This window comes from Carassius auratus, chromosome 37, assembly GCF_003368295.1.
Source record: "Carassius auratus strain Wakin chromosome 37, ASM336829v1, whole genome shotgun sequence".
Taxonomy (NCBI): Eukaryota; Metazoa; Chordata; class Actinopteri; order Cypriniformes; family Cyprinidae; genus Carassius; species Carassius auratus.
The window spans coordinates 8352727-8365838 of NC_039279.1; the positions used below are offsets into that span (position 1 = coordinate 8352727).

The following is a 13112-nucleotide window of genomic DNA, read 5'->3' on the forward strand; positions in this document are numbered from 1 at the left end:
CAGTGTACAGTCAGTGTGAAACAATTCTGCCCTCATGTGGAAATCAAAAATTCACCTAACCAACTGGAACAAAAAAACACTAAAAATCCACTATAAGAGAGGAAAATTCTGTACATCTGTGCAGTCTAAAAAAAGGGTAGTAGGAGAGGGCAAGGTAGAAAACAAAATCAGCAATGCTTTCCCTCTGTAGTTGAAAATCCTCTAGCTCTGGCAGCCAAAGTTTTCTTAAGGGTTTTGCATCTCTTGTTCCAGACGAGCAGGATCTGAACATTTGAATCGCTTGAGTCTGATTTGCAAATGAACAGAAAGGCAGAAAGAGAGCCATATAATTAACTTTTAAAGAGAAGCAGAAAACATTGATTGAACGCTGGTGGCAAAGAAACCAATACCACAGTGACCGGCCTACTCATGCTCTGAAATAGATTGTTGTAGTCTTTGACATTCTCTCTTGTCATTTTAACAAGTGGCTCAGAGTGGATCGTGATTCACCGAGCGCCAAGGCAAAACACAAGAGAATGCAATTGAAGGATAATATCAGAGACTTTTGTCTTGTTGCCATTTCACTTGCCTGAGGAAATGTATGATTATTATGCCACTGACAACACACTACAGGTGGCATTACTGTGGCACAACCCAAGATATTGGAAGTGCACCCACTCTGCCAAGAATACCAAACTGGAACTGGAACAAAACATACTCACAGAACCATAAGCAGCGCAGCCTGTAGCACTCCATCTTGTGTGGCGGCTGATAAGGCAGCGCATTTTTCCAAGAGATGAGCTGAGTTGAGAATATCTAGAGAAGGACAGTGACTAACAGCCCTGCTTTGCTTCCCACTCTATTGACTGTGAGTGAAGGTGGCCGACGTTGACCTACCGCCACTCCCAATCCTTATTAATCTCCAACAAGAAGCAGGAAAAATCCTGCGTGCACCAGAAATGAGAAATTGCTCCTCTGCTGAACAGAAATTCTTTCCAAGGTGCAATCTATCATTTGGAGTAGTCATGACTCATATATGCACATTGCAGACACATAAACAGACCCTTTACACTTCCACGGATATTTGTATTATGATGCAAATGAAACACTATTAGAGAGAAACAATTCCTCCTCCTAAACATTTAGGTTAGATGAGTTACATTGTACTTTGCAAGTCATGATATTCTACAACAGCTTTTTGGAAATTAAAGTCTCATTCAACCATTCACAAGCCACTGAAGACGTTAGCAGTAGCACTGCAGACTCTAGGTCATAAAAGCTATTATAGTCTGCATTCAGAGTACACGGAAATTGGATTTCATACTATTCAGCTAAACAATCACTCCAAGGTGATCCCTTTTCAAGCTGCAGTACTTCTGCTCATATAATTCCCTTCGGCACAAGTACACACCTACTAGCCATAGTTTGTTATGCCATCCCTTAAACTGTAGAGGAAATACTGCCTTCAGGGACAGGGATGAAGCATGCAGCTCATCTCTTAAGCACATTTAACGGCTCGTTACCCCACCGCTCGTTTCCGGCAACACCACACTCCTTGGTCAGGTGCCATTGTCTAGTGTGCTGGAAATGAGCCATGAGTCTCTATGGTCCTTAGACAGTGACTCAAGGGGCCATTTTGGTTACCGAAAGGAGTGCAATAGTGCCTTTAACAGGAAAAAAGCCAAAAGCTTTTGTAATTAATAGTGTCCTCTCTAGTGCTGGTAATATATGTAAAAATAACATAAAGGGAATGAATTCTAAATGATTCAGCTTGGGTATGACCTATTGGTCTTAAACATGTCCAAGAAATACTGTGCTTGTGTAGCATTTCTGATCATTTACTGCATTTCGGCTTCCGTCCAAGGTTATTTGCCACTGGGAAGAAGAGAACAAAAAGCTCGAAGAAACTTTCAAGGTTCCCCCTTTAGTATAAAGAGGTACATAAAGGTTTGCAATGGGGTAATTTGAGAAAAACTAATTCCGATGGAGGTAAAGTAAAATGTTTTTTAGGTACTTTGAGAATCATTTAATAGCAACAATTTATAGTAAAAACTGAGAAATATAACTTTTTTGAAAATCTGGCAAATTCAGGCTTGAAGTTTATCAAATATCTGAACTGTGATAAATATCGATAGCTTTTGACATTTTTCCTCATGTGTACAAGGATACAAAAGAACCTATACAGCAGAATCAAGGGGCTGATGAGCATCACATGACATCATCAAAAGAAACAGCCGTTTGGAAAGCTCTGGACCAACTCTGCGGGTTGTAGATGTCACGCCCTCTCCACGACGAATGAGAATGTCTGCCAGCAGACCAACTTTTTCATGTTCCGATTTGCACCGTGCATATGCCTACAAGTAACAGAGATACATTCAAACATAAGATCTCGCACCAGAAAACATTAAATGTCATACATAAAATGATTTACAAAAGATCAGTATATGCCATTAGTTCATTTGTCTGCCGATAATGTGTCGGCAAATTAAATTTGTATTAGCTGTTACACACTCCGGTAATTGAAAACAGATTAAACCTGAGTAAGAAGCCGAGGAGAAGGGTAGGCACTGAGTATGGCACTGGCCATATCAGGGCTGACGCGGTTCAACTGCTGTATTTGCCTCTTCCAAACTTGCAGAAGGCCGTTCCCTGTGCGGTCCACCTTCTGACCCCCTGCCCACTCACTCTCCAAACAAAATGTGAAACCCGTCTTCTCTCGCTCCCGTCTGGGAAAAGTAAACATACACAAGTAAAAAATAATCCACTGTAGCTAAAGATGCAGCTGGGTGGAGGGTGATAAATAAGGAAACTGGCTTCCCACTCACTTGAACGGTGCCTCGGCTACTGCTTTGGTTGACATGGTTATATAATCAGTGAAGTCTTTCCAGGTAGAGAGGAAGCGAACCTGCACCCCAGTTTGCAGTTGCAGGTCTACCAAAGCCTGATGGACAGGTGAGTGGGAGAAAAAAACTGAGTTGAAGCAGAGGACCTCAAATATGGCCATGAATTTCTATATGGACTGCAGTGCCAGTGAGGTGGTTCAGCTTACCTCCTCCACCTGCACTCGCGAGACCTCAGGAAGCTGATTGATATCATCTTTCTTTCTTCTCTTTTTCTGCGCTCCCTGAAGTCCTACATTCTTTTCCTCACCAAGCACCGCCTCACGGTATTTCTTCTGACATTTTGAATTCTGGGATCTGCATAAGAACATTAGATGCAAAATTAAGCAATTTTAAACTCAATTGTCATTCAAAATATATCATAACATACATGTGCTAATGCAAATATTTGTTTTATGATTACTGTTCAAAAAATAATATTCATGCTGATAAATCATTCGGTATAAAAACTGAAAAAAATTCAGCATTAACTATTTATTATAGAAGTGTAACGCTTGTATTTGTGTCAAAGCATTTAGATGAAATCCTCATTAAATAAAACTATGTCTGACGGTCAGTCACCTGAAGTACTTGTCTATGTCAATCACAACCAGACTAAGGGTTCTGCCTGGGTTCCTGCTCATAAGTCCTTGGATCCAAGTGGTCAGAGATATGCCGCTTTCCATCAACACACCGTTGCATTGCCGCTATATTAGAAACAAAAAAAACCCACACAGAGCCTAATCAGGATAGAAATCCCAAAGCTGTCAAAATTCTGAAGACAGGTATTTTTCAAAGATCAAGCAACAACATATTTTACAGATTATTATTTTTTACATAATTGAGAGGAAATCCTGTAATTATATTCATTACTCTTAATTGCTCTGACTCTTCTTGGAAAGGTCATAACTGCTAGTTTTGCTGTTGCCTTTTTCAATTAAATTTTTAGTTGCCACATCATGCAAAAAGGGCACATCAAACAATTGTCTGATTATGGGTCAATTATGTAATTATAATGGTCCAATCGGAAATTATACCATACCAGAACATAATGGGCTTCATTTATGAAACGAACATACGACGTCGGTGTACAGTCATTCCAATGCAAAACTTGGTATTTCTTTCAATATGGACATGAGCGGTGGTTATGATCAAACTCACGTCTGATCTCAGCTCATGTATGAAAGTTTTCGAGTTACCTGAATTTTAGTGCAGCATAGTAAATATGGAGGAGAATTGTAGAATGACAGCATTTTTATTTTCGTGACCATCAAACGAAGCACATTAGCCAATCGTTAACCAGTAAGATTAGAATTTGAATGTTTTTTTTTTTTTTCGAATAGCAGACCATGAGGATTCAATCGTTGCATCACCTGAAACACTTCTATGAAAGTAAATAGGATCACAACAACATATATAATAGACTATAATATAATTAATTGATTAACAAAAGGAAAAAACAACAACTGTGCAACAAGATTACGCTATTTTTTTTTAATTTGTGCATTGTATTTCTTTTTTATATATTTATTTGATTAAATCCATCTGATCGCAAAGGTGCCTCACGCACAGACAAACTAAATTAGTTCTCAGCCATTCATCAGCAAACTAAAATGCAGTCAACCAAACAAAAGTTACACTGTTTATTTTAAAAGGTCTGCTGTAAAATCAGCATGCAGTGCCCAAACAAACATTTCTGATGACAGTATAACCTCTGTTTACAGGTATTAGCCTAATGATAACCCCTTTCATTCTCTTCCCAATATTGTGAAAAACACTCAAAAAAAAATTGTTATTGACGCAGTGATTCAGACAGCTCTTAGACAGGAAAATATGTTCTTATGTTATATAGTATTTTATCTCTCTCTCTCTCTCTCTCTCTCTCTCTATATATATATATATATATATATATATATATATTTTTTTTTTTTTTTATTATTATTATTATTATTATTATTATTTTACTATTTATTTGAAATTACTTCCTCTTTTTGGATGGATTTTGTTTATCCATGTAATAAACTCTAGGGGTGAGGCTTCTAAACCGGGGTGTTTTTAGGGGCATTATATTCAAATGACAATTGTTTTCAGCCGCCATATTTATCAACGAGCGGTCATTCATACGATCAGATTGGCACCATACAAATGTTTCATAAAAAGTTTCTGCACTCGTTTCTACGTTAGATTGCTAAATAAGGAGCAATGTGCCTACCTTGCAGTAGTTATTAATCATGGTTACAAAGTCATCCACAGGAACTTGGATTACAGTATTTGAGTCTGGAATGGACATCATCTCACCAGTCTGCAAATAAAACATTTAAAAGAACTATAAAAATATATGCAAAAAGATTAAGATTAGAGGTTCTCAAACTTTTTGACTACAAGACCCCACTTTGTCCAAGACAATATTCTAAATATCTCCTATCTAAGCTAATAAAAAACCTCTGTCACGTCTCTTGAAATAAAAAAGATGAACACAAAAATATGTCCCGATTGCGGTACATTTATTTTATTTTTTTTATCATATTAATTAAGATTATAGTGTGTTACTAAAACTACATTTAAATTTTAAGACCCTATTGGGTCCCGGCCTTCTGGTTGAGAACCACTGGTTTAGATGTTTTTTTTTACATCTACCCAGATATTAGACATCACACATATATTTAAGGGTCTACTTTATCTACAGACCTAAGTATATATGCTGTATATATAAATATATATATTCAGCATCTACATTCGTGACAGTCAACAGGAACTGCTTAGGTGACATATTGCCGAACGACAATATTATTCTAGCAATTACATCATCCAAACGAAAATTAACATACTACATTGTTCATCCTCATTGCCCCTATTGTTACATTTACTGGTAGGTTACCTTTGCCATCATGTAACCTCACTCTAAAACATTAATAATAGCACTGTTAAATGTAATCTTTAGAAAATCCTATAATGAATAGAATGAAGTTGTAGCCTAATGGGTTAGAGATTCAGAGTTATAAACCAAAGGTTGCGAGTCCGAGTCTCGGGCTGGCAGAAATTGTAAGTGAGGGAGTGAATGTACAGCACTCTCTCCACCTTCAATACCACATCTGAGGTGCCCTTGAGCAAGGCATTGAACTATCAACTGCTCCCCGGACGTCGCAGCATAAATGGCTGTCCACTGCTCCAGTTGTGTGTTCACGGTGTGTGTTCACTGCTATGTGTGTGTGTGCACTTTAGATGGGTTAAAAGCAGATATGCAGATATTTAAATGCAAATTCCAAGTATGGGTCATTATACTTGGCTGTAAGTCACATCACTTTCACTTTTTTTTCGTACTGTACACTATATTATGTTTTGATACCTTAATTAAAAAGCATTTATTGACAAATATTAGTTCATAGTGTTTTATTATTTACAATACCAATATTTATTTTAGAATATTTCATTAATATATTCATATATCACACACAATTTCAAGTTTAATGTCAGCCTTAATATGAAAATAAGTAATTTATTTAATTAATAATTTATTTATTTACCATCTACATCTCAAAGCAAATGACAAGTAATATGGCTAACATGTTTCCTTTGGTGCATTTGTATGTGTAGAGTGCTGTCATGCCTGAGGGCAAGGTGAGCGTCTGGCCCAGGTGACACTACAAGGAAGAGACTGCTTCTCTATGGCACAACTGCAGCCCATAGCATGCAGAGAAGTCAGGAGAGCGCCGCCACCTTCCAGCTGCAGTAGGCCTATGGGGGAGAGGCAACTAATCAATACTAATCCATTCAGCAAATGCAGCTTAATACCGCATGCCAATCCTTTTTAGCAACTCGGGAAAAGTATCAAAGCACACAGAGCACAGAAAGCAACTGTGACAGCAATGATGAGCACTGCAGGCACACACTGCCACCTACCTGGATCGACCGTCACTACCATGTGTTTGATGCACTCCTCTGGCCTTAGGATCTTCACAGCATCAGCCAGAGCTTTCTTCTCCATCCTCAATCTCTCCTTCTCCTCCTGCTGATGCTTTTGCATTGCTCTTTTCCTCAGGGCTTCCTGTCTGGCAGCCTCAACTTCTGCTGGGGTTTTCTTGCGTTTGGCCAGGTAAGCGCCATTTTCTGCTTCAGGTGGAGGTTCTTTTGTGAGGTATGGTGCATTGTTGTTTGAGATGCACTGCCTTGTTATATTGCTACAGATCTTGTTACGTTCAACCGGCTGGGCCTCAGGGTTGATATGATGTGCTGGAACAGCTAAGAGGCGTGAGCATCCATTGGAAACCACATTAGAAGCCCGGGTCTCCTCTGCACTGATAGTTGCTGTACCCAGCCCAAGCTGTTTCTGTTTCAGTCTTACAGCTAAGGGAATCATGGCCTCCTCTTCTTCACTGTCACTACTGACCATCAACACGTCACTTCTAGCAGCTCCAGCGGAGGCTTGGACTTCCAAAGAAGAAACTGGATCAGAAACAGGAGCCATTTCTGAGTCTGAACTGTCTAAAACCACCAGGTTGGGCTGTCTGGATTTTGACTGTGAGAAATCAAACACAGGCAGCTGCTCTGAATCACTGGAGTCACTGTCACTTAGGAGGAATCCAGGTCTACTGATGCAGGTCATGCTGAAGATCTGCGGTCTGAAGGAAAGTTCAGATTAAAACTATTTAACATGCAGGGCTCAACAATACAGATTTTCTGATGCCCTGGTGATATTTATTTCCTCCAGAAAAAATGTTATATAACGTTATATATGTAAAATCCATTTTATTTTTAGCAACACGTTTTTATTTAAGAAGTCATATTATATATTACTGGTTCTTTCAAGTCGAAGTCAATACTTACTATTTTATTAGCAAGTAGTGGCATTGTTCTAGCTGACGTTTTCAACACTACCATACTTCATTCTCAAAGTTTCAACAAAATATAATCTGATATGTAGAAAGCTAAGCAGCTTATGTAAATCACATGAATTCGGAAAACGAACCAAACCAAATTCACAACCAAAACTAGCACCGTCGCGTGAGACTCTATTATACAACTGTTTACATTTAACGTTGCACACACACACACAAGGAAAAACAAAAACGAGCATAAGTTTCCAGCTCACGACAGCAGACCACATTAAATATCAAGAAGCAAATGTTCATGCAACTCAGCATCCTCTCAAATCTTCTATTGTAGCTGTACATATGGAACATTCATTAAACACATATTTTTCTTTATACTCACGCCAGTTCAATTTTGTAGTTCGCGGGTTCTGAAGAATCACAGGAGTTCCGCGCACGCGATGTGCGTCACACCCACGTCATTCAAAATGGCGGCGCTCGCGTCCTTGATCCTGCAATCCAGAACCTGTAAGCAAAATGACCGTTTTATGACTTTTTCGGATTGTAATAATGTACAGTGCAAGTCAGGTGTGAATAATAGCTGCTGATATTATTCAATTGAGACCTTTCAGTGTTTTGTAATGACTGTTAGTCGGTACTAGCGTGTTAAGCCACCATTCCCTGACAGCACAGTGAGCATGTGTTCGATGTTGACAGCAGTATCAACAGTATTTAAACTGTGATGAGCTGCTTTGGCTTACATATTGTAAATGTTAATGCAGGTCGTTAAGGATCATGTTAATTTAGTGTCCAGCAAACAATTATATCAAACTATGACGTGAAGGAAAGCTTCAACATCATCTAACACTACTATGTTGCAGGCAGGCAGGCAATGATTTCTGTGTTCCTCTGGTCTTTTGCAGGTATTCTGTTCAGTCAAACACCCACAGTTGTACTGACGAGATTTGCTTCAAAGAAATCAGGAGGAAGCAGCAAAAACCTAGGAGGGAAGAGTGCTGGCCGTAGATATGGTTATAAAAAACAAGATGGTACTTTGACTTGATCTCATATGAGAAAAAATTCTGTAACTGTGGCTAGTCCTTGATTAATTTACGTTGTCTTTCCTACTTTTAAGGGAACTTTGTACATGCAGGCAACATCCTTGCAACACAACGCAAGGGTCTTATGCGCTGGCAGCCTGGAGCTCATGTAAGATGTTTGGAATCAAATATAGCTATAGCTGTCCCTGGCTGGGGCAAGTTATCATGTGTTTTATGTTATTATTGTATATCATTTATTAATTACAATTTCTGCTCACTAAAATGCTTAGATATTTTTGTACAGTATCACATTTTTATTTATCAATTACTTTGACCCAAAATTGTTTCCCTTTTTAAATGTTTGCTGAAATGAAATAAATATGTAAGCTGATCTGATTTCACAAGCATACAATGACAGAACAAAGCACAGTTTGTAATATAAGTCGGTATACACACACACACACACTTTTTTTCTTAACATTTTCTTAATATTCTAATAAAACTTTAGCATTTTTCTAATGAAAAAAAAATGAATGTGTATATATATATATATATATATATATATATATATATATATATATATATGTATGTATATGTGTGTGTGTTGTTCATTACAAATTATATTTATCAGTGTAACACTTTTGAATGTAACATGGAAATCTTAATTTTATTGGATTAAATCTTTTTAGTTTTTTCATTAATTTTAAATGATAATGCATTGTTCTCAATCTCTTCATATAACATTACAATTATTTAAAACTTTAAATGGATAACATTTAACTCACTGGAAATCAATCTTCCATTGTCTGTCTTCTCAGGTCGGAATTGGAACCAACAAAACACTTTATGCCCTAGAGGATGGTATTGTCAGATTCACCAAGGAGGTGTACATTCCTCTACCACGTAGTGCCGAAGCCAGGGATGTGATCCCAAAACTTCCCAAGGGTGCTGTTCTGTATAAGACCTTTATCAATGTCATTCCTACAAAACAGGAGAATACATTTAAACTAGTGCACACGGTATGAAAAAGACTTTCTTCAACTTCAGCTGAATCTGGATTCTTTGGACTGGTAATCCACCCTGGGATATTTTGATTGTCTCCTTTGAAATGTTTCTAAAAATTCAGCAGTAAAATATTTAATTTCTTTTTATTTGTACAGTCAAGTTGTATTCTAATAAACGTGTTAACCTAACCTTGTGTGACTTTATTCTATTCAGTACATTAAAATACACTACATAATTAAAAACAAAATAATCTATAATGCAACGTAGATATTTTTTATTATTATTTTAATTTTTTTACAATATGATTTCTAAAATCAGCATTTGTGGAAAACTTCTGGAAACGGTGTTAAATTTTACTTTCATAATTAACATTTCTATGGGAAGCAAGATAATTAGAAATGAAAGAGAAACATGGTAAAGGACTTTATCCATAAATTGAATCATGAAAATTGGACATTAAATACATACAGGAGGAGATGGTTGGAAGGGAGGACTTTAAAAGTAAGGAAACTATTACAGCTTGATAAAATATAGACAATAAAGATTTTTACTTATTAATATATGCAATGATTAATTGTTCACATTTAGAACAAGATTTTTCAAATAAAGTATGTTTCGCATTCAAGTTCATTCTAAAGACAGAGGATGGCTCAGTCTTTCAGCAGATCAATATAAAGTTAAAAGTGCTTGCAGGTTTTAAGATCTACTTTTCATGGAGCATTAAACACTGCAAACATTGTCCTTTTGCTGAGGTGTTTTAATCTCCTTCATTGATTTCATCAATTCATGTTAACTAAAATTCAGAACAGCTTTAGCGTCTCTCTCTGTAAAACAGACAAGGACTATCTTTATAGCATTTCCCTTTGGGGCTCAGGGTGTTGTTCATGTGCATTAGCAGGATTAGGGGAAGTGAAGCTTGAGAGTATCCTTAGGTTGGATGAAGCCAAGGAGAAATAAGAAGGATTTTTACCAGTACTGGGTAAGAAACAGTGCCAAATGAGTTGTTGCACCACATAACTCTACTCTTTCACCTTTAGTATGAGAGGATTAAATAGGGAGAATGCTGAAACTTTCCAAGGACAGCCACTCAAGCAGGTGCCTCTTCATAAACTTCAAGTTAGCTTCAACTTTTTATGATGCAGATTTACATAATGTTCAAGGAACCTTCATTGTTTGGGAACTCTTTTATGCACATTGAAGAATAAATAGGTGATGAGATTGAATGCTAATGAAGAAAGGGTGGGAAATTGATTTAGAAAGTAATTAGAGATTCTGAGTAATGCTCAGTGTAATAATATATCTGGCAGATAATTGTTATTCAGCCCTGAACAACAGCATGCCACACTATATTTCAGGAGAAGCAAAATGCAAATATCATGTCAGAGCTAAATTTAGTATGAACAGTATAATCACACACATAATGAATAATTAAAAAAATTGATTTACAAATAAAAAGTTTACATCACTGAATCTTTATCTAATGACATCAATACAGAATTTGTAGGAAGAAAACATGGTTCCATTTAACTTGAATCTAAACAGTGTTGTGGAAATTCTCAATACGAATACATCTTAATCCAAAACTAAGATGACTTCTCTACCATGCACAACTCCAGCTGTCAATAACATAATCCAATACTACAGTTCCAATTTACTACAATCCAATACTTCCCTTCCTGAAGTATCATGACAGTGTCCCATCAATAAGCTTCTATCACTACCTCAAGCCACACACGAGCACCAGGTCTTTAGCATCTTTCACTGCTCTTCTCAGGTGCACACTGGTCCAACACAGGATCAGTACTAACTCAGAGTATTAGACCCTTACCCCGAGAGCGGGTCTATAATCATCCAAAACTATCACTGTCTCTGCTGTTATCCTCTGAGCGCAGAATCTTCAGTACTTCTATTCATCATCTGCGCAACATATACCAGACACAACCCCCAAGCTGCTCTTTTGCAGAAAAAAGTTTATTCACAGCCGGGAGCCCACTAGTCACAACAACCAAGAAAGACTCCCTGAACAGAAAGATACATGTACATTTTTGCCTTGAATATGAGTAAAAATCAATATCACTCAAGTCTTCACTGGGTATACTGTTTTAAGCACTTTTTTAGGTAAGTATAGATATAGAGAGACATACACTGTTAAAAATATTCCGTAAAATATACGGTAAAAAAACCGGCAGCTGTGGTTGCCAGAATTATACCGTAAAAAATACGGTAAAACCGTTTTTGGTTTAACGGTTTTATACCGTAAAAAATAGTTACACTGTTGTAGGTTTAACGGTTTTACTTTATATTTACAGTTTAATACCATAATTTAACTGATATATTATTAATATACGAACTTATTGAAGCACTAAAATCTGTTTTGTACTTTTGTATTACACTGGTAACCACCAAAAGCAGGTGGTGATAAGAGAGTCACTTGGTGAAACAAAGCCCATCACAAGCAGCTTTTAAATAATAATATATATAGATGGTGCACAGTGTCATTCACACAAACACTAAACACCATCATGGTGAGACTCATTAAACTGAAATATGCAATAAACATTAATTTAACAACATTTTATTTAACATACAAACCTAATAAACATAACAGATGAGAAAAAATTAATAAGAAACATAGTTATTTCAAAGAAAAAACATCAAATTCAAACAAAATTTGAAATGCAACGCAGAGAATTCTGGGAACGTAAGTTTACGTTTTTTCCCTGTAAAGTTTACAGGAAATTACCGTTAACCAGTAAACAGGTTTGTACTGTAGCATTTTCACAGTTTTTTACCGTTAAAATCACAGTCATTTTTTACAGTAGATAGTATAGATATATTCATAGAAAAAATGATCTGAGCATCCTCAGTCTGCATTTTCTGAACATTCATACTGTATATTGAACTCCCTTTTTTGACTCCTTCTGAGGCCATTACATAAACCATTTCCATCACAACAGTTTGAAGTTGTTAATGAAATATTTGCACAACAATATACCCTCTTTAAATTGTCATGCTTACCAGGACAAAGATTCATCACCATGGAATTTTATTTATCACCACAGAGCCCTCTGGTATTTTTTCTACACATCCACCTGTAATGCACAGTTCCTTCCAAATGAGTCAACGGTCATGCTAAAAGAGCTATAGCCAGCATCTAATGCAAGACGTCATAGAAAATTAGTTATAGTTAAAGGCATAATTCTACCAAAAATGAAAATAATGTCTTCAACTAAAGTCAGTGGGAAATAATGTTTGGCCCCTACAATATTTTACAAACCATCTTAGATAGTCAAAAGAAGTTTGCAACGACAAGACCAAGAATCATACAGTTTGCAATTCTCAATATAAAATCTAGATCCAGTAAGGTTTGGAGAAAGGTCACTGGAATCCAATCTGATTCT

The 13112-nt window shown here is 36.8% G+C and overlaps 2 protein-coding genes across 3 annotated transcripts; one reads left to right on the top strand and one right to left on the bottom strand.

The window, feature by feature from the left end:
* Positions 1-908: 908 nt before the first annotated feature.
* Positions 909-8148, bottom strand: eme1 (essential meiotic structure-specific endonuclease 1). Of its 2 annotated transcripts, none has more exons than XM_026222562.1 (9): positions 8070-8148; positions 6759-7477; positions 6466-6593; positions 5071-5160; positions 3441-3565; positions 3029-3176; positions 2805-2920; positions 2516-2705; positions 909-2333 (listed from the first exon to the last, which is right to left on the bottom strand). In XM_026222562.1, exons 2-9 carry the CDS (start codon positions 7459-7461, stop codon positions 2157-2159), a joined length of 1677 nt encoding a protein of 558 aa, XP_026078347.1. In that variant the 5' UTR covers positions 7462-7477; positions 8070-8148; the 3' UTR covers positions 909-2156. The 2 variants fall into 2 exon arrangements, with proteins under 2 accessions (XP_026078347.1, XP_026078348.1); XM_026222563.1 differs by lacking the exon at positions 8070-8148 and adding an exon at positions 7683-8052.
* On the top strand, positions 8085-9899 carry LOC113056079 (39S ribosomal protein L27, mitochondrial). The gene is made up of 4 exons (XM_026222564.1): positions 8085-8194; positions 8590-8715; positions 8802-8875; positions 9525-9899. The coding sequence occupies exons 1-4, from the start codon at positions 8128-8130 to the stop codon at positions 9729-9731; spliced, it is 474 nt and encodes a 157-aa protein (XP_026078349.1). The 5' UTR covers positions 8085-8127; the 3' UTR covers positions 9732-9899.
* The last annotated feature ends 3213 nt before the right edge of the window (positions 9900-13112 follow it).

Excerpts from the sequence above, each read along its gene's own strand:
- eme1 (XM_026222562.1), bottom strand. The coding sequence starts at position 7,461 with ATGACCTGCATCAGTAGACCTGGATTCCTCCTAAGTGACAGTGACTCC. Across the intron at positions 3,566-5,070 it reads TGATTAATAACTACTGCAAG|CGGCAATGCAACGGTGTGTT; the intron begins GTAGGCACATTG and ends TTTCTAATATAG. Across the intron at positions 2,921-3,028 it reads CGCGAGTGCAGGTGGAGGAG|GCTTTGGTAGACCTGCAACT; the intron begins GTAAGCTGAACC and ends CCTGTCCATCAG.
- LOC113056079 (XM_026222564.1), top strand. The coding sequence starts at position 8,128 with ATGTGCGTCACACCCACGTCATTCAAAATGGCGGCGCTCGCGTCCTTG. Across the intron at positions 8,716-8,801 it reads TGGTTATAAAAAACAAGATG|GGAACTTTGTACATGCAGGC; the intron begins GTACTTTGACTT and ends CCTACTTTTAAG. Across the intron at positions 8,876-9,524 it reads GCTGGCAGCCTGGAGCTCAT|GTCGGAATTGGAACCAACAA; the intron begins GTAAGATGTTTG and ends CTGTCTTCTCAG.